Source organism: Curcuma longa, chromosome 8 (genome assembly GCF_044706935.1).
Source record: "Curcuma longa cultivar G26 ecotype Majalengka, Jawa Barat chromosome 8, ITB_CL_G26_1.1, whole genome shotgun sequence".
Taxonomy (NCBI): domain Eukaryota; kingdom Viridiplantae; phylum Streptophyta; class Magnoliopsida; order Zingiberales; family Zingiberaceae; genus Curcuma; species Curcuma longa.
In genome coordinates this window covers 10200366-10221086 of record NC_133868.1, presented here as the reverse complement: position 1 = coordinate 10221086, position 20721 = coordinate 10200366, and the positions used below count along the sequence as shown (strand labels likewise).

Genomic DNA, 20721 nt, shown 5'->3' with positions numbered 1-20721 from the left:
CATGTCCCATTTAAACTGTTGTTTTTGAGTGATATTTTCGTTTTTTTTTTGCCATTTTCTTTCCAGTTCTCTTCCACTGTTTCACATGATACGCTGAAAAATGTCTATGCATAATAAAATCAAGAACATTCAAATAAAATACAGCCTAACAAGGATGATGGAGTGCCTGATAATTTCACTGTTCTTCCATGGCTATCTTGTAGCATCGGCCTGGGCGTAGAAATCCTTCATGGAAAGGGATTTTTTTCATTTCTCTTGGTGATGTTTCTATTGAAGTAAAGAGGGAGGAGTGCCTCTCTCTTCTTAGTTTTTAGATTTTATATTACCTTCTCTTCCAATTGACACAATCCGCAGCAGAATTCTGATCCTATACCAGGCTCAGCTTTGAGATTAGTCCCCGAAGGGACTCCGGTCCTCCGAAAACATCCACTTTAAAATCGCATCCCTGAAGGAACTTGAAATCATAGTTTCTAGTCGGATTTTCACAAGAAAAAAGATAGCCTACTAATCCAGAAAGACGACGATATAAAAATTATTCTCGAAGCAACTCACATTTCGGAAGGTCAGTCACGCCAGCTTCTTCAGATCATCCAGAAAAAGGAATCCGGCCGTCAGGTTTGCTGGCAGTCTCTACCACCAAAGTTCGCCCTTCGCCTTTCTCACTGGCCACGCTGTAGGTAATTCAAAGACGGTGAATGTGCAGCCGCAATCAAATCAACCAAAGAATAGAGATTAAACTCAAGGAGACGGACCTCGAAGTGCGACGGCGTCGCCGTGCTTCGACTTTGCTGCCGCACGACTTCTCAACTCGTCCAGGGCCAACACGCCGAATCTGATTCCTGCCTCCATGATCGCTGCTTTAGGAACATCGGCAAAAAGCATTTTCGGCCCAAGAGTTTTCGGCGGCCCACAAACTTTAGGCTCGAGTTATTTTTGAAATGTGATTCATCGCATACGTGGCGCGACGTAATTGGAGTAGTTCCAACGGCTAGCTGGCAAGAAATCGAAAGCGGTGACGCGCATTTCTGCCATCTGACGTGGACGACGTTCCATTTCTCCCCAACGGCTAGCTTTACCTGCGCAAAGTCGACCGTTGGGACGTCCAATTCTCATTTCTAATTAGTTGCCGCCGCGACAGTGATAGTTCGCATTTGGACGACGGAAGGGGATGGAAGCAACAAAGGCAGGCTTCGCGGAGGAAGGCGGCATGGCGGTGGACGACGGCCTTGGCTACCCGAAAGCATACGCCAAGCTCTGTAGAACCCCAAGCGTGCTCAATCCCTACGCGAACGGACCCCCTTTTGCCTTCCTTCCCTATACATTGAAACCCCAGGAGGTAATCCCTCGTCGACTCGAGAAAACAGCTTCGCGTTTCGTTTGTGGATCCAAAATTTATCCTTTGTGGCTTCGCTTCGAAGAAATTTTGTTGTTGTTGTTGTTGTTGTTTTGTTTTTGCAGGCTTTGAGAGCAAAAGATTTGAATCAGATGTTTCCAGTCATTGATCCAGAGGCGCTTCCCTCTGTTAACCCTAGAGGCTTTGTCAATCTCCTTTGGAAACAACTGGACCATCTCGGGTTAGTTGATTGGGAATTTTTTTCTTTAACCAAAATCTCTAACTATATCCAGGGGATTCTGAATTTTGGTTTTGGATACAGGAATGCTGGATTTGATCCATCATTGTTTCGAGTTGATCCATATGGTAATGTTCTCTACCTGCATGCAGATTCGGCGTCTCCCCTAGCGTGGGATATCGATCATTGGTTTCCCTGTTCAAGTATAGCTCCGATCAGGCTTTTTCTGCTTTTCACCGCTCATTGTGTGGATTTAATTATGCATGTTATGGTGTAAATTGTAGGAGGAGGAAGAACAGTTCCTAGCAACTTAAGGTTGCTTCAATGGCAAGTTTGCAAAAAGAAGCACAACAAGCTGGAATTCCTTATTCCGTGGTGGGATCTGCAGCTAGGCATCTCTGTGAACCAGTTCCTGTCAATTTTTGCTTCAAAGAACTCGGATTTCAGGTCAGCGGAGCTTCATATGAAAAAATTTAGGAGATTAAGGATACAAACTATCTTGATGGATTATGCTTCCACAGGAGTAGAGCATTATCATTTTTATTCTATGACGGAGGAAGTGAGGAGCTCAACACACAGCAGGCTGTGGATGCTCACAGGTTTCCGCAACACTTTGTCAACATGGAGCGGGAAGTTGGGCTTGGTCCTGCTGCCATTGTTTCATCTGTAAGAGGAACAGATGCATCAGTTCTGAGGCCCCTTGATGCAAATAGATCTATAAGACAGCATTATCCTCTTGTTGGTCAGTATCCGTACTTGCTTCTGTCTTTTTCTCTCTTTCTTTCTAACCTTGCACAATTTTTGTTAAAGCCTCATTTTATGCAGCTGCAAAAAAGATCACTAGAGAAGATCATCCTCATGGCGAAGCAACACAGAACTGTGAGAACTATGATACAAACCCTCATCTCTCCATAGCAACAGCCAGAGATTCACTGAGGCAGAGAGAAGAAATTAAGAAAAAGAAAGCTGAAATACACAACTTGGAGGACGAGCTGAGAGAGCTTAAACAGAAGAATGAAGAAGATAGGATTGCTCTTCAGGAACTGGAAGCTCTTCTCATTAAACGAAAGCAAAGAGTTGAGAAATGCAGGAGGTTGGCAGAGGCACAGTCTTCTTACAAGGTTTTGCTTGAGAAGATGATCCGGGATGCCATGCACCAGTAAGTTCCAGCCAAAACTAGTAATGCATCTTCCTCTGCATTGTAAGATGTAGATAAGTCTAAACAATTCTTCTTTTGCCATGCAGGAGTGTTGTCTACAAGGAGCAGGTTAGGCTGAACAAGTCTGCAACTAGTGCTCTCATGGCAAGATTGGAGGCACAGAGAGCAATATGTGATTCTTCAGAGAAGGAGCTTCGCCGGAGATTCAAACAAAGAGATGAGACTGAGAAGCAGATAAGGCCTTCATGGGAGCTAAGAAAAAGGTCACGCATCGATGATGCTCTTTTTGAGGAAGGGCGTGATGGCACAAGATGGAGTGCTACTCACAAGGAACTGAGGATATTTCTGGAGGAAGAGCAAAAGGCTTCTGAAGTCGGTCAGTTTCTGAGAGAAGGTGAAGAAGAGACGGAGGAGTCTACTGCAACTGGCAGTTCACAAGATGATGGATTGTGCCGTGCTGATTCTGTTGAATCACCACAAATCAAGCATCTCAAGAATTCAGCACGTAGGAGAAAAACAATGAGCAGCAGAAACAATGAACAAGAACAGGATCCTCCTCCTCAGGTCAATGACAAGCTTAAGCAATTAGCAATCAGCGATCAATTTTTCAGCAGTAGTGAACCAAAGAAGGAAAGAGCGCATCATAGCAATCAAGAAGCTAATGCAGGATATACCACATCTCATACTTTGAATGACAGAGTACTGCGTAACAGCAAGCAAAGGGAAACGGGAATTCAAGAGCTGAAACAGAAAACCCAACGCAAAGAAGAGGATGAAGAATTCTACTGTCAAATTGGCCAAGGAAATGCAGATAAGTGGCTCCAAATCCTATTAGATGGTTCAGAGGGTTCACCCCAGAAGAAACCTGAGAATCCCGACAATATCGCGGAGGACTCGATGCATCCTAGGAAAATCAAATTACTCAGGCCGAAACCATTAGAAGTAAAAGCCGAGTCTGTAAAAACTCCAACCATGGATTTTACTGGAGTTGGTAGGAAGAGCTTTGGAGTGAAAGATCCGAGGTCTGAGAGCTCCAGGGGCTTCAGATCGTTGCCATCATCACCTTCGATGATACTAGGAATGACAAGAGGGGGCGACTGCACCCGGAGGAAGCCTAAGGTGCTTGATGACGATGATGATCATGGAAACAAGAACATTGTGTCCACAAGTAACAACAATTTCATCAAGTCCTGTGCCAAAGCAATTAAAAAAGCTGTGAACATGTAGACTTGTCGAATTCATACATCAGTTCAGTAAGATTTCATTTGTTTTGGAAAATGTGTTGTTATTTTTAAATTATTGATTCTAGTTGGAGTCGTTTCTCCTATTTAGGCTTTTACTTTAGTGTATGTACAGCTGCTTGTTGTATCGAATCTGTTAATGTGCTTAGAGTTGACTCGAGTAACTGTAATTTTCTGATTTATCTTCTCATATATGATCGTGAGATCGATCATGTGAGGATTGTTAGGAGGAAGGAGTGATAGAATTCTACCTTTTATTAAAGAGTATGATAGTATGTTGTTGAATTTCAATTGAGTATTTTTAGAGCATGATTGAGTTGGTTATTGCAGATCGTGTCGGCTCGACCAAATCATGAGGTCGGAGCGTAGGTCGGCTCATAAGGTTGGGACCAAGTCATGAGGTCGGCTCGTAAGGCCAAGACCAAATCATAAGGTCGGCTCGTGATGCAGATACTTGGCTAAGATTACAGTAAGGGCATAGTATACCTTGATCGAGGCTAGGAAGAGTTGGGTACCTGTACTAGGGAATGTCTTTTTTAAAAGAATTGGTTATTGCCGACTGTGTGGGGCCAGCGAATTTCATCAAATAAAGTTGGTTATTACAAAACAGAATAATTTCAATAGAATGAGTAACTGTCATTTTAAAAAAATAATATTAAAAAAAAATTTAAAATTTATCCAATAAATAAAGCAGAGATCCTTATTTCTCAACTGAAATAACTGCTGCTTCAGTAGAAGAAGATATGTCGATTCCCTTAGCTTCCCCTCTCCCTTCCAAGCCGCCGCCTCAAAGCGACTCCCCGCAGCTCCTCAGCTTGCAGAAATGCACCGCCGTGCGCGAGCTCAAGCAGGTGCACGCTCAAATGATCCGCTCCGGCCTCGCCTTCGACCCTCTCCCGGCCAGTCACTTCGTCTCCGTCTGCTGCACCCCAGAGTTCGGATGTCTCGAATACGCCAGGCTCGTCTTCCGGCAGATCCCCAATCCCACCATCTTCACCTTTAACTCCGTCGCCCGCGCCTACACCAACAAGAACCTCCCTTTCCAGGCCCTCCTCTTCTACGTCGAATCGATCGAACGAGGCCTCCGTCCGGATCGCTTCACGCTTCCCTCGCTCTTCAAGTCCTGCAGGTTCTTGAACGAAGGGAAGCAACTGCATTCCCACGCGCTCAAGTTGGGCTTTTCTTCGGATGTCTATGTCCAGAACACAATGATGAACATGTACTCTGTTTGTGGCTGCTTGAGCTCCGCTTGCCAGGTGTTTGACAGAATGCGCGAGAAGACCATTGTTTCATGGGCCACTATGATTGCTGGTTATACCAAATCGGATCGCTTGTGTGAAGCAATAGATCTTTATCGTAGAATGGAGCTGGCGCCGAACAAAATCACTCTGGTGAATGTTCTGACGGCTTGTGCGAGAGCCAGGGACATAGAGACCGGGAAACAAGTTCATCAGTACATCGAAGAGAGTGGAATTGGGCTTGATTTGGTCCTTTCAGCTGCTCTGTTGGACTTATACTGCAAATGCGGCTGTGTCGCGCTTGCGCGGAAGCTGTTCGATGAAATGCCCGAGAGGAATATATTTTGTTGGAACATAATGATTAAAGGGCACGTCGAGGATAGTGATTACAAGGAAGCATTGCGACTGTTCCGCGAGATGCAATTCATCGGCGTTAAGGCAGATAAAGTGACCATGGCGAGCATGACCCTGGCATGCTCCCAGCTGGGCGCTCTCGAGCTTGGCAAATGGTTGCATGCCTACATTGCGCGAGAGAAGGTCGAGGTGGACCTCGTGCTGGGGACTGCTCTAGTGGACATGTACGGGAGGTGCGGGTGTGTAGAAAGTGCATTCAAGGTGTTCGAGGATATGCCTCGCAGAGATGTCATGACGTGGACGGCCCTCATCGGAGGACTCGCAATGTGTGGGCACGCAGAGAGAGCGCTGCAGGCCTTCCACGAGATGCAGAAGAGTGGAGTGAAGCCCGACGCGATCACCTTCGTCGGCGTCTTGACAGCCTGCAGCCACGCGGGCCTCGTCGACGAAGGATGTTCGTACTTCAACTCGATGGCGAACGGCTACAATATCCAGCCCAGCGTCGAGCACTACGGCTGCATGGTCGATATGCTGGGTCGAGCGGGGCAGATTGAGAGAGCAGAGGAGCTGATCAGAGGCATGCCGATGGCGCCCGATCGCTTCGTGTTGGGAGGCCTGTTAGGCGCCTGTCGAATTCACGGCGACGTCGCTGTCGCCGAAAGGATTGCGCAAATGCTACTGGAGCTCGACCAGAAGGAAGGAGGAACATACGTGCTCCTGTCCAACATATACCGGTCCCTTCGGAAATGGGACGAAGCTAATAGAGTGAGAAAGCTGATGGCGGCGAGGAAGGTGAAGAAGCCACCGGGGTGCAGTCTGATAGAGATGGACGGGGAGGTCCACGAGTTCGTCATGGGGGACGAGTCGCACGCCGACTCTGCTGAGATTTACGCCATGCTGGAAGACATGGTTGGGAAGCTGAAGGAAGCAGGGTACGTGCCCAACAAGTCGGAGGTGGTGCTGGACATGGACGAGGAGGAGAAGGAGAGCGCGTTGCGCCGGCACAGCGAGAAGCTGGCCATGGCGTTCGGGCTCATCAGGACTAGGCCGGGGACGCCAATCCGGATCATGAAGAACCTTCGTGTTTGCGGTGATTGCCATGCAGCTATCAAGCTCGTCTCCAAGATTTACGGGAGGGAGATCGTCGTGCGGGACAGGTGCAGGTTCCATTACTTCAAGGATGGATGTTGTTCCTGCAAGGATTATTGGTGAGGATTGCGTTTGATCTGAAAGAAAGGCTAATTTGTTTGGCTTAGCTAGCGAATCCACTCCCTCATGATCCGCACCGGCCTCGCCAGATTCGCCATCCATCAGCGTCGCCTCCTCTCCTTCTGCTGCGGCGACTTGGCCTCCGCCCGCCTCCTGCTCGACGCAATCCCCACCCCTGACCCTTTTCTCTGGAACTGCCTGATACGGGCTCATTCCGATCACCGCGCGCCACGCGCCGCCGTGGCCGCTTACGTGGCGATGCTCGCCACAGGCCTCGCCCCGAACGCCCATACCTTCCCTTTCCTGCTTAAGGGATTCACTCGCGACGACGGCGACGTCCAGTGCGGCTGCGAGCTCCACGCGCACGCCGTCAAGTTTGGGCTCGCCGCCAATTCGCACGTCCGCAACGCGTTGCTCCGCGTGTATGCGGTCGGCGGCAAGGTCGATTCAGCCCGAGAGCTATTCGATAGTTGTCCTGAGAGAGATGTAGCTCTGTGGAACGCTATGATTTCCGGTTACAATAGGAACACCTTGTTCGAGGAATCGTGTAGATTGTTCGTTTCGATGATGAGGGACAGCATGAGGCCTAACGGGATCACCTACATCTCGGTGCTCTCAGCTTGTGCCAAAATGAGAAATTTAGACTGTGGAATGCAGATTCATCGGTGTGTTCTCACCAGCAGTCATCTCCCAGAATTGAGGCTTCAGAACGCATTGATCGAAATGTACCAACGATGCAGTGACATGGAGGCTGCTTGGAGAGTGTTTGTCGAAATGCCGACAAGGGATGTCATTTCTTGGACAGCGCTAGTGGTTGGATTCGCCAAGTCCGGGGAGGTGGATCGCGCTAGAGAACTGTTCGATCATATGCCACAGAGGGACCTTGTATCATGGACTGCCATGATCACCGGCTACGTCGCTGCGAACAAATTCAACGCGGCTTTGGAGGTATTCCGCGCGATGCAGGTCGCAATGGTCAGGCCTGATGCATTTACAATGGTCAGCGTGCTCACTGCTTGTGCACAGTTAGGAGCCCTCGAGGTAGGAGAATGGATAAGAACATACATGGATCGCAACCAGATTAAGATAGACATCGCTGTGGGCAATGCACTGATAGACATGTACTCAAAGTGTGGTTGCGTCAAGAATGCAGTCGAGATTTTCGACAGAATGACCTGTAAGGATAGGTTTACATGGACTGCCATAATCTCTGGCTTGGCTTTGAATGGGCACGGGGAGGATGCCATCTCTTTGTTCTACAAAATGGTCGAAACTGATGTTAGACCAGATGGTGTAACCTACATTGGTGCTCTTACAGCCTGTGCTCATGCGGGATTAGTCGCCGAGGGGAGACGATTATTCTCAAGCATGATCACGAGACACGGAATCATGCCGAACGTCACACACTACGGTTGCTTAATTGATCTTCTCAGTCGATCTGGACGACTAGAGGAAGCATTGGAGACCATAAACAGCATGCCCATGAAACCAAATTCGGCAGTTTGGGGAGCTCTTCTCGCCGCGTGCAGAGTTCACGGGAACTTGGAAATTGCAGAGGCGGCCGGAAAGCAGCTTCTCCAGATGGACCTTTCCGACGGCGCCGCGTATCTGCTCTTGTCCAACATCTACGCCAAGTCCAAAAAATTCGACGAAGCACGCAAGATGAGAGAAACGATAAGGGCGAAAGGGATTCGCAAAGAGCCTGGTTGTAGTTCCGTGGAGATGAATGGGAAGATCCATGAATTCGTGGCTGGGGACAGGTCTCATCCGAGGAGCAGTGAAATTTATTCCAAGTTGGAAGAGATGAGCAAGGAGCTGAACGCTGCTGGCTACGCGGCTGATACCTCGGAAATCTTTGTTAGCATGGGGGAGAAGGAGAAAGCAAATGCTATCAATCAGCACAGTGAGAGGCTGGCAATTGCTTTCGGATTGATCAGTTCAGAATCCGGGGCGACGATCAGAGTCGTCAAGAACCTGAGGATTTGTGTGGATTGTCACAACGCGATCAAGTTTCTCTCTGAAATTTACAAAAGAGAAATCGTTGTGAGGGATAGAAAACGCTTCCACCGGTTTATGAATGGCCGATGTTCTTGCAATGATTATTGGTGATTAATATATTCAGAATGTTTAGTTAGTTTATTATTGAATTTTCCCAGTGTTCATGTATTTGTGAAAATAAATACATCCTCCTTTGTGATAGAAGGTATTTAATAAAAATAATCTTTGTGATTTTTCCACACACCTAAATCTTTTAGAGATTCCGTGCAGCCACTGGGACACGCTCGCTAGTTAACAGCCCATAGGAAAACGACACGTATAAAACTTATTGGGAAATAGGAATTTCGTAGCGATGCAATCGTGAATGCTGGTTTTGCCATTTCACTGCAGTGTGAAGGGTTGGTGAGGTCTGGTACAGCCAAGTCAGCGGTCAGGATTATTCTCCATGAGATCCAACGGTCCCCCTTCCACGGTAGTCGATGTGTTCCAATAAGCAGCGAGCGATGGGCGGCGGCGGACCGCATCTCATTGAGCTCCTCGCTCAGCCGCCGCGCCTGTGACGACGATGGGTTCCGCCGCTCCGCCACCGGCAGCTGCGTCTCCGACCAAGTACTTCTGGGGCGACGAGCCCGGGGAGGAGGAGTATTACTTGTCGCAGGGCGTCCAGAATCAGCAGACCTACTTCCAGAGCCCCCATGGCCGCCTCTTCACCCAGTCCTTCCTCCCCGTCGATCCCGCCACCGGAGATCTCCTTCCTGTCAAGGCCCTCGTCTTCATGACCCACGGATATGGATCCGATTCCGGCTGGCTCTTCCAGAAGGTCGCTATCGCGTATGCCAACTGGGGCTACGCCGTCTACTGCGCCGATCTCCTCGGTCACGGCCGATCCGACGGCGTCCGATGCTATCTTGGAGACATGGAGGCCGTTGCCGCCGCTTCCCTTTCCTTCTTCCTCTCCGTCAGGCAGGAATCTTCCCATCTGCCGGCGTTCCTTTTCGGCGAGTCCATGGGCGGCGCCGCCACGCTCCTCATGTACTTGCGATCTCCTGATCGGAGCACATGGACTGGGCTCATCTTCTCCGCCCCGCTCTTCGTCATCCCTGACGACATGAAGCCCTCCCGCATCCACCTCTTCCTCTACGGGCTTCTCTTCAGGCTCGGCGACACGTGGGCCGCCATGCCCGACAACAAGATGGTCGGCAAAGCCATCAAGGACCGCGACCGCCTCCGCGTCATCGCCTCCAATCCCCGCCGGTACACCGGACGCCCCCGCGTGGGCACCATGAGGGAGCTCGCCCGTCTCTGCGAGTACTTCAAGACCCAGTTCCCCGAGGTCACCGCTCCCTTCCTCACCGTCCACGGCACAGACGACGGCGTCGCCTCGCCGGAGGGGTCCAAGATGTTCTACGAGAAGACTGCCAGCGCCGACAAGAAGCTCATCCTCTACGAGGGCATGTACCACTCCCTGATCCAGGGCGAGCCGGAGGAGAACAGCAGTCGGGTCCTGGCCGACATGAGGGCCTGGATCGACGAGCGCGTCGAACGGTACGCCGCTGCCGTGAACAGGAACTCCGGCGACGAGGAGCGGAAGCGGTGAGTCAACTAAACGAGGCGGACTAGTCGCCATGAATGTGCTTAAAGCGCAACTTGTTGCATTCGATTCGGGTTTTCGTTTTCGTTTTGTTTTTCTTAAATTACATGATGACCAATGAGGAATTCATATTTGTGTCTTTTTTAAATAAAAAGGTTAAACTTTTGGTGGTTGTTGCGTGATGGTTTCATCTGTTCTTCTGATTTGGATTGTGAGCCAACTTTGAATCGATAATATATACAATCTTGGTTTTCTTTGCAGTGAATTGTTTGCGTGTTTTTTTTTTTATTGTTGTTGTTGAATTTGATTGGCATTATGATTCCCATACAATCTCTGAATTTCTTTTTTGTATCAAGTTGTAGTGCCATCGAGCTTACAAATATAAAATTCTACTGAAATCACACACATTCTACTGAAATGAATAGATTGGTTGGGTATGTTGTGGAATGCAAATGGAACTATAACGAGGAGTAAAAATGGATGTTGCAATCGGAGAATTTAATAACATAAAGGTTATTGTTATACGATGAAAGTTATAAAAAAAGAATAATAATCCAAAGGCAATCCCACACTCATATTTCATACATGTTTCACTATATTTTCTATATTATTTCTGTTATATTTTGCGACTATCAACCATTATACATGGAAGTATCCGGCCGTCTTGTTTGTAATCCTTCTTTTGATAAATCCCAGTCAGTCTCATGGACTCAATCCCTGGAGATGCCCAGCATCCTTTGATTGCGTTTTTCATTTGGAAGAAAATTCTTATAAATACGCCGTAGCTGAGGATCAAATCACGAGTCCCTGGATCACAACCTCAGATGTCCTACCGTTGCACCATTTATAATCTTTCTTTTCATCTGGTTCAACATGTTATTTGCCTTTATTATGATTTATCTACCTTTTTTTTATTATGCACTTGCCTTTATTATGACAAGTACATAACGTATATGTACTTGTCACAATATATTCCCGTCACAAATTTGTGATGGGAATCTGGACCGTTCAATCACAATCACTCATTCAATCACAATCATCCATTCAATCTACGATCAGGATTTAATCTTAATTTTAAAATCCAACGGTGCAGATTCCCGTCACAACATTTGTGACAGAAATTCTATTGTGACAAGTAGCTTTTTTCTTTATCAAATATACTTGTTTATTTTCTATGAAAAGAACGTTAAATCTCGTCGATCGCTTTCAAACACATAATTGAATGCATGCTACTTTTGTCCTAATATTTTTCGCTTCAGTGTGATTTGGTAAAGGAATATTATTAAGCTCTTTCTTCATCATCTTGATTGCTCGATGCCTTAATTCTCCATCAAACATCGATTCTTATCAAACACTAGAATCGATGATGGTGTCGTCACAACAATTTACCTCATTGTATAGAATTGAAATTTCTCGCTTACTTTTTCAAGCTAGGGTTTGGTTGTCCCTGGGGCATAACTGCCCTGGGGCATAATTAATTAGTTACGATAGAATAGACTTGCAGAAGAGGGCAAGAGTTCGAATCTTGGCGAAGCCGAGACAATACCCTTCTCCGTCGTGGCCAACTGCAGTTTCTTAATTTATCTTCTCACAGATGGTCGTGAGGCTGCTAGGGTGGTGAATTCCACCTTTTACAGAATAAATTTCTCACTTGCCCCCCCCCCCCCCCCCCCCCCGGGGCAACAGTATAGTGGTTAAGACCCTCTGACATATCTCAAAAATCTCAGATGTCGAGGCTCAATTGCGGAATACTGCATGGGTGATTTCTGTCCGGTGAATAATGAGTCAGAGAAAGCGAACTATCTAGATGGGCCATCGTAAGTCCTTCCCGATTTACTCTAGTGGTTGATGGAAAACTTCCATAGAATTGATCGATCATTCCTAGAATTAATCGGCATAAGCTAAATACTTGACGCTAACTAAAAAAAACTCTTCACTTCGACAAATCTAAAGTTTCTGTTTGAGATCGTGGTCTACAAGTCAACAAGAAGCAATTACTAAGGGGGAGATATTGGAGGCTTTGAAGGTGAAGAAAGCATCTAAGCTATATTTGCAGAACTCAACAAGAGGTTAAAATGGACGCTGAGGTTGGACTCGAAGATCACTCTGACGCTGAAATTAACACAGGTGCTAGGGACAACATAAAACAATGGAACAATAAAAGAGTTTTAAGAAAAGATAGCAATCCCTCGACGCCTACGGAAGCAAGCGATTTTTTAAAGGGATGCTACAATGCCTTTATATCACTCATGTGTGCTTATGTTTTTCAAATGAAACGGCTACGTTGCCTACGTCTTCTAGGAGGAATTGCTATGTCACCCACATTTTCTAGAAAAAACAGTATGGTAAGCTACGTAGAATGTAAGTTTCAACTATGGGTGAAGAAGTACGATGACCAAGTTGAAGGAATCGGGTGGACGGAGCTGAAGGAGTTAGATGACTGAGCTGAAAGAGTATGATGGACCGAGTCGGAGAAATTAGATGATCGAGTTAAAAGAGTTTGGTAGATCAAGTCGGAGCAATCGGATGGGCGAATAAGAAGAGCAAATGACCACTTCAACATTCACCTCCTCCGTTGGACTCTTGACTTGACCTCTGACTTAGCCCTGCCACGCATAGATGTCTCTATCCACCACAACATCCAGCATTATCCAGAGTAGTATCTTCTCTTCGTACTTCAAAGCAAGATGGGGGTAGGTTGCAAAGTAGCAACATTAAGACCATCTCCAACCATAAAACCCATTTTGGTGCTCTTTCAACACCAATTTAGTGTCATTTCAACACCAAATTTTTTTTCAACTCCAACCAAGAGACACCATTTCCTACACTAAAAAGAATATTCCTTAGAATATTCTATTTTTCCATCTTATAATATATATTAATTTCAACATATATATTAATTTGTTCCCTATTTTTATTATGATCATAATTATTAATAAAATTAATATTTTTATGGTACATAATAACTAATTTTAATTATGATCATAATATTATATTTTTTAATTACAAGAAAATAAATATTAGTACTTCCTTCTTAATTTTGATGGAAATAATTTTGTATACGTACTATTATTTAAAGATAATATACAATCATAAACAATTAAGATAAAATGTTTATTAAGAAGTTATTTTAAATGCATGTTTACTTTAATGTTTGTCGCATGTTTACTTTAATGTATTTTAGGAAGTGTTTATCTAAAGATCCTTTAAATGCATGTTTACTTTAATGTATTTTATATTTATGCATTTTAAAATTTTAAATATGTGTTTGTTATGAAATTACCAATATTATAAATTTTAAAATATTTATAAACTTAGCAATATAATAAATATTTTACATATTACTTATTTAAGTTAATAACTAATATAAATTTATAATATATAAAATTTACAAAATTAATTCAATTAAATTAAATAATATTAATTTATAATATTTAAAAATATTTTCGTGCATGTGATATTTAATACATTAATTTATTCTACTTAATGCATTAATATTTATAGTATTTTTAGCATTTAAAAATATTTTTATATTAATTAATTAATTAATATTACACTTGCACCATTTTGGTGCAAGTGAACAGTGTAGCACCAACATGGTGCTGCACTGTTCATGGACACCATTTTGGACACCATTTTGGTGTATCCATTGGAGAGAAATGGTGTTACTTTTACACCATTTTGGTGTAAAAGGGCACCCGTTGGAGATGGTCTAACACACTGTTAAAGTCGCTTTGGATCTTCCCCACCATGCTTTAGTTTTATTAAATATTACAATGATGTAGTTCCTTCAACAATCTATTTTATTAATCATTTTGGTATCCTCCTACTCCTTTTGAAAACTCTATAATCACGCTTATAATTATAGATCTATGCATATTTGATTGGACATGATATCCAACAAATTTTATTCATCCTAGTTAAGTTAAGTGTCAATTTATATTATGGCTGTAGTTATTATCTATCTCGATCGATCGACCGGATCTATAGTTTTCTATATATTACTGTTAATGAGTCACTTTCCCTAACCTCTTTTAGAAATCGATGATAGTTTCATATCACAATCAGAGATGGGTTGTCATATATACCCAAACATATTGCTGACCAACCCTTGTTATTTTCTACCAAGTCATTTTAACGATGCATCTAGAACTCTAATAAACTCTTGCAGTTATAGAGACCACTGTTCTCAACTCACTGACTAAACAAGTTTCGATCTCCATCACCTCTCAAACCTAATGCATTATCCTGATGACAAAAGTGCTATCAAACGTGTCAACTCGTGGTGATCGGTCCATCAGAAACCTATTATATGATGGGGCAGAATGGGTCAATCTGCTATTTTAACGGATTAAGAAATTTTCAACTTCAACTCAATGCAAAGTGAGTGGAGCAGGTAAGTCAATCCACGAGTCTATCAAAATTTTTTTTAAAAATATAGAAAAAATTGAAAATTATAAATTTGAATTGCGATCTAGGATAAACGTCATTAATCCATTAAAATTTTCATTTTAATTTCAAATTTTGAATAAAAAAATTCTCACGTAAGATTTGCACAAGTCACAAACTAGACGGATTGATCCTCTTGGATCCTTCTTAAAATAGATTAATAAAATTTTCAATTTAACCTACTTAAATTATTTGATGGAATAAGTTAATCTAAATTATTTATGGAATGACCTAACCTAAATTCGATGGCTTTACAAATGACTTTAATAATGATACTCCATTAATTCAAGGTAAGGTACAATTTGCACACATTTAAAAACTAACCTCTAAAATATTCCATTTGAAATTTAAAATTTAATTTCCTTATTATTTCTCTAAATATTTTATTATTATAATATATCATAGGATAATAAAATTTAATTGTTTTTAGATAAATAATAAAAGTATTAAAATTTAAATTTCAAATAGAATGAATATTTTAAAAATTAATTTTTAAATGTACATAAATTATGTCGTAGATAGTATGTACAAGGTGTACTTTAAATTTATCTAATAGATAAATTAAAAGAAAATTTATTTATCTTTAAAGTTAATCGGTGAAATTTAAACATCTATTATTAAAGAACTATCAACCTGAATTTGTATGATTCAAACTAAATGTGATTGGATCGGACGGCTTGAGATTAAAATAAAATTAATTAAAATAATATATATATAATAAGGATTTGACACTGTGTAGTTTCAAATGCTAGTAAATAGTATCATTTTATATTATTTTTATTATTTATTTATTTTTTTACTTACATTAAGATTAAGTTATTTTTATAGTATTAAATAAAAAAATTAAATGAAAAAAATTTAATTATTCTCATAGTGTGTCGGATAAGAAGTGCGGGATAATAATATGATACATCTCGTGAATAAATTTTAATGACTTGTCAAGTTAAGGGTTGATTTCATTTATATTTATAAAATAATTGATCAATTTTATTTGAATAAATATAATAAATTATTTCAAGATGGATCTTGATCTGTTTCTTTTTGCTTATCAATTAAAACGAAATTTAGTCGATTGGTATCTGTATCAATTTGACATCGACGTAGATTCAATAGATTTCTTCTAGATTCAATACATTTTAGTCAATTACGTGACGAAAATATTGGTCGTCTAGCCTAGGGGTGCAAATGAATCGAGCAGATTCATGAACTTTTCAAGCTAGTTCAAATAATATTTAATTTGTATTTAAAATTATCGAATTCGAGCCGAACTCGAACATGTTCGATAATTTTTCAAGTCGAATTAAAATCTATAATATTATTCGCGAGTCGCTCAAATTAAAGCACTTCCAACTAAAATTTGATTTTGTTCGAATTAAAGTTGAAATAATTCAAATCAAACTCAAATAATTTTAAGTATTTTAAATTAAAATTTGATTCTGTTTAAATTTAAATTTAAATAATTTAAATTGAACTTTGAATTTGAATTATATTTCAAATTAAATTCAAATTCAAATTATTGATATTTTCGAACTTTTTGAATCTAGCCTGAAGTCTCCGTTGTTTTAGCGGTCAAATGAGGCGTCTGTCTCCTCCGTTAGTCAAAACCCTAGAAGCATCGTCCGTGAGTGGGCCTCATGAAAGCCTGACATTTTGCCCCAATGGAAAGGATGGTAGAGGAGGGAGTAGGTTGGCTGTTAGCATTTGGAATTGCGCCAGCTAAGACTTGCCATGGGTCGCCTGCCGCACAAATGTCGCGTTTGTTGCCCGGCCGAATCACGGTGCGTTTTCGAAGCTTCCTCCCACGACGCATCCACCGATCGCCATCGATGACGTAGAGGAGGAAGACGAAGAGAGACCCAAGTCTTTTTATAGCGTTCTCTCCTCTTCCTTCTTCTCCGCCCCTCTTTCCGTCGTCCCTGCTGCTTTACTCCTCCTCCTCCTCCTCCTCCTCCTCCTCCTTAATCCAGCCAGCCGTGCTGCTGTGTAGGGCATCCCCTTCCTCCCCTCCCGTCGTGTCACAACCCTGGATTTGAGGTTTGCAACTCTTGTTCTCTGTCAAGTTTTCATTCGATTTCAATGACACGTTCTTTGCAGGAAAAGGTTGTTTGGGCATCTGTGATTGTTTTCTGGAAACAGTGTTGATTTATTTATTTTTCTCGATTTGATTCGCGATGCCGTTGAGGTTTATCTTTTCTGGAGTTTTTGATTTGTGGTTTTTCTGCATTTTTTTGCTAATCCATTTCGTGGAACAGAAGAACATTCTGTGTTTCTGTCATTTTCTGTTTCCTTTTCGCTAAGTTTTTTTTTGTTGGACGGAAATGAACGAAATTTGATTTTGTTGCCTGTTATGTGAATCTGTGCAGGTGTTGCAATCTGGCCTTTTGTTTGATCTGAGGCTCCAAAAATCCCACATTTCTCCTTGTCTGTAAATTTCCTTTTAAGCGGCTGTTTTGATCATGGCTGATTCTGAACAAACAGCCAATGCCCCGTTGATCCGATCATCTTCCTCCCGGCTCCCTGACTTCAAGCAATCCGTTAAGCTCAAGTATGTTAAACTTGGTTACCACTATCTAATCACCCATGGAATGTACCTATTCCTTCTGCCTCTTGTTGCCATTGTGGCCGCATCGCTCTCCACCTTTTCCATCAAGGATGTTCATGACCTTTGGGATCATCTTAGATTCAACCTGATCTCTGTCATCCTTTGCTCCACACTTCTTGTCTTCCTCTCCACTGTCTACTTCCTCACACGCCCCAGACCTGTGTATTTGGTTAATTTTTCTTGTTACAATCCCAAAGATGCACCGAAATGCACTAGGCAAACGTTCATGGATAGATCTATTCAAACAGGCTCCTTTTCAGAAGAGAACCTTGCATTCCAGCGAAAGATTCTTGAAAGGTCTGGTCTTGGTGAATCAACTTACCTCCCTGAGGCTATCCTCAGTATACCTCCGAACCCTTCCATGGCCGAGGCCAGGAAGGAAGCTAGAATGGTCATGTTTGGTGCCATTGATGAACTTTTGGCAAAGACAAATGTCAAACCCAAGGACATTGGCATCTTAATTGTCAATTGTAGCTTGTTCAATCCAACTCCATCTCTTTCTGCCATGGTTGTGAATCATTACAAGCTCCGAGGAAATATTGTCAGCTATAATCTTGGCGGAATGGGGTGCAGTGCTGGTCTCATTTCTATTGATCTCGCCAAGGACCTTCTTCAAGTCTATCCCAATTCCTATGCTTTGGTTATCAGCATGGAGAGCATCACTTTGAACTGGTACTTTGGAAACAACCGTTCCATGCTTGTTTCCAACTGTTTGTTCCGTATGGGTGGTGCTGCAATTCTTCTATCGAACAAGAGGTCAGAGCGCTGGCGTTCAAAGTACCAATTGGTGCACACGGTTCGCACTCATAAGGGTTCTGATGATAAGTGCTTCAGTTGTGTCACCCAAGAAGAGGATGAGAATGGCAAGGTGGGTGTGTCTCTTTCAAAAGACCTTATGGCAGTTGCTGGTGATGCCCTCAAGACCAACATCACTACACTAGGTCCGCTCGTCTTGCCCACGTCTGAACAATTGATCTTTTTGGCTACACTGGTGGCCAAGAAGTTATTCAAAATGAAGATCAGGCCTTACATTCCAGATTTCAAGTTGGCCTTTGAGCATTTCTGCATTCATGCTGGAGGAAGGGCTGTTTTGGACGAAATAGAAAAGAACTTGCAGCTCTCTGATTGGCATATGGAACCCTCAAGGATGACCCTCTACAGGTTTGGAAACACTTCAAGCAGTTCCCTATGGTATGAATTGGCGTATTCAGAGGGGAAAGGGAGGATCAAGAGGAAAGACAGAATTTGGCAAATTGCATTTGGGTCCGGATTCAAGTGCAACAGTGCTGTGTGGAAGGCTCTGAGGGCTGTCAATCCTGCAAAGGAGAAAAACCCATGGATGGATGAAATTAATGATTTTCCAGTTGTGGTTCCAAAGGTTTCAACTCTTTGAGCATGAACTGGGTGTCAAGGAAAAATCCAATCATGTTGTCAAGGATTTGATTATTTAGATTTTAAGGAGGGGAAAAAAAAACATTGGTTCAACTGGTGGTGGATTTAGGAGACTGGAGTGATGTTTACCTATTTGTTTTGGTTTAGATCCAGATGTTTATTATTAAAACTTGTCATAATCCAACTCTTGCACTAGCATTTGTATCCTGGATGTCATGTTGATGTATGTCAAATACTTTTGGTTCTTCCAAGTTATCTAATATTACTTTGTTAGTTCTCATGCTACATCATCTGCACTAGAGTTAGTAGTTTATTGCAGAAGAAGAGTTAGTAGTTTATTGGTCGAACCATGGGATCAATTAGTCGAACCAGAGGAACTAATGGACCTCATTTTAATAACTATGCTTAAATCTTCTTGGTATCTCAAGGTATGCAGCTTGAATTAAGCAACATGATCTGTCAAGCAACACTTGTGAGATAGCTAGTTAATTATTATTATTATCATCATTATCATTAATTGGTATGTTGTATTTATTAATAAATAATGTCAAGATTTCCCATATCTTTATGCGTTTATGTTTTGTCTTTGCTTGTCGTCTTTATATTTAATGCCGAGCAATAAGATGTTAAATGAATTGTTGTTGAGGGCTTCTAGAGAATGGTTATAGAAGACAGGCAATAATTCAAGCTGAAAGCAGTTCCTTTCTTTGACTTCATGTTCAAGGAAGTCAACTTTTATCCATCTTTTTGCAAAAAAACACCTGCCCGCGGATGCAAGAAACCAGTCTTATTTTATTTTAATCCCACGGGCGGTGGAATGGTAAAGGTCTGAATCTTACCGGAGTAATGAAATTGTAGTAGAAGTTGAGAAAAGAGAAAGATTTTAAAAAAATTGTAATAATATCTAATGAAATTGATAGTAGAAGTTGAGATCTTTCCTTAAAGAAGAAGTGAAACATAATCAATTAAATTTGAGAAATTTGAAATTTACAAAAAGATTTGATTTCAGGTGTATTTTATTAAAAAAAATCAATTGAAGGGGAGATCATAAAATGATGAAATTTTAATTTTGAAAATTATTTGATTACTCTGTTCCTTAAACAAAAAGTGAAACATAATCAATTTAAATTTGAGACAGCTATTTTTTTTTTTTTTGTTAAATCTTAAGCAAAAAAGTAGATTTGATTTCTTATGGCAAGGTCAAGTGTTTTTGATCCTAAAAAAATCAATTAAAAGGAGGATCCCTCCTCGAATAAAATAAAGTCCCATAAAATTTTAATTTTGAACCGAAGGAAAAATATTTTGAAAGTTGACTTTGTAAAAATGACATTTTGAACTTATTGGATAAGTGAATTAAAGAGAAAGTTGTCTATATCTAAGAGCATTTAGTAAACTTTTGTCTACTATTAGTGTCGACGTTCCTTGTTATTATTATTTTTATAATCCATTTAAGTATTCAGATTTCGCTTAATTACTTTTAAGATAAATGATTATTTCTCTTTTAAAAAATAAGATAGAATTTGAAAAACTACACGTTGGTAGGTCTAATATCTTAGCATGATTCGAAACTCCGTAGACATTTAAAATTCTTAATATTTGAATTCTTATTTTAAAAAAATATTATTTTTTTATCATCGCATCGTGCCCGGACGACTAGGCCAGGGCTCAATATCACTAATAATTCAAATTCGATATATATTTAAAAATGCTTATATATTTTAATTTTTATTATATAAAAATTATTTATTTTTATTGGATTTTGTAGAGATTTGGCATGGTCATTGGATTTCGTGATTTTGACATGATTCTAATATATTTAATATTTCTAGGCTCAATGTTTTTTATCTTTGTCTCCCCATTAACCAACTCCGATGCTAAATGATCTTTGTCTCCTCCCCGCACAATTCTGGATGAGCA

At 41.8% G+C, this 20721-nt stretch overlaps 4 protein-coding genes across 4 annotated transcripts; all 4 read left to right on the top strand.

Annotated features, from left to right (window-relative positions):
- The first annotated feature begins 1168 nt into the window (after positions 1-1168).
- On the top strand, positions 1169-3957 carry LOC141834008 (uncharacterized). Its single transcript, XM_074721474.1, has 8 exons — positions 1169-1336; positions 1459-1574; positions 1656-1774; positions 1856-2018; positions 2093-2313; positions 2397-2730; positions 2817-3387; positions 3448-3957. The coding sequence occupies exons 1-8, from the start codon at positions 1169-1171 to the stop codon at positions 3955-3957; spliced, it is 2202 nt and encodes a 733-aa protein (XP_074577575.1).
- A 1168-nt stretch (positions 3958-5125) lies between these two features.
- LOC141834007 (putative pentatricopeptide repeat-containing protein At3g15930) lies at positions 5126-8881 on the top strand. The gene is made up of 2 exons (XM_074721473.1): positions 5126-6772; positions 6824-8881. The coding sequence occupies exons 1-2, from the start codon at positions 5180-5182 to the stop codon at positions 8879-8881; spliced, it is 3651 nt and encodes a 1216-aa protein (XP_074577574.1). The 5' UTR covers positions 5126-5179.
- Positions 8882-9273: 392 nt separating this feature from the next.
- On the top strand, positions 9274-10548 carry LOC141833079 (caffeoylshikimate esterase-like). Its single transcript, XM_074720476.1, is given in 2 exon segments — positions 9274-9319; positions 9322-10548. Coding segments are annotated over 2 exon segments (1092 nt in total). The 3' UTR covers positions 10368-10548.
- A 6137-nt stretch (positions 10549-16685) lies between these two features.
- On the top strand, positions 16686-19089 carry LOC141833076 (3-ketoacyl-CoA synthase 11-like). Its single transcript, XM_074720473.1, has 2 exons — positions 16686-16844; positions 17174-19089. Exon 2 carries the CDS (start codon positions 17267-17269, stop codon positions 18803-18805), a length of 1539 nt encoding a protein of 512 aa, XP_074576574.1. The 5' UTR covers positions 16686-16844; positions 17174-17266; the 3' UTR covers positions 18806-19089.
- The last annotated feature ends 1632 nt before the right edge of the window (positions 19090-20721 follow it).

What these genes read in the sequence shown, in the direction of transcription:
- LOC141834008 (XM_074721474.1), top strand. Translation starts at nt 1,169, where the DNA reads ATGGAAGCAACAAAGGCAGGCTTCGCGGAGGAAGGCGGCATGGCGGTG. An exon ending in ATACATTGAAACCCCAGGAG is followed by an intron (nt 1,337 to 1,458) that starts GTAATCCCTCGT and finishes TTGTTTTTGCAG; the next exon opens with GCTTTGAGAGCAAAAGATTT. An exon ending in AAACAACTGGACCATCTCGG is followed by an intron (nt 1,575 to 1,655) that starts GTTAGTTGATTG and finishes TTTTGGATACAG; the next exon opens with GAATGCTGGATTTGATCCAT.
- LOC141834007 (XM_074721473.1), top strand. Translation starts at nt 5,180, where the DNA reads ATGATGAACATGTACTCTGTTTGTGGCTGCTTGAGCTCCGCTTGCCAG. An exon ending in GTTCCTGCAAGGATTATTGG is followed by an intron (nt 6,773 to 6,823) that starts TGAGGATTGCGT and finishes TGGCTTAGCTAG; the next exon opens with CGAATCCACTCCCTCATGAT.
- LOC141833076 (XM_074720473.1), top strand. Translation starts at nt 17,267, where the DNA reads ATGGCTGATTCTGAACAAACAGCCAATGCCCCGTTGATCCGATCATCT.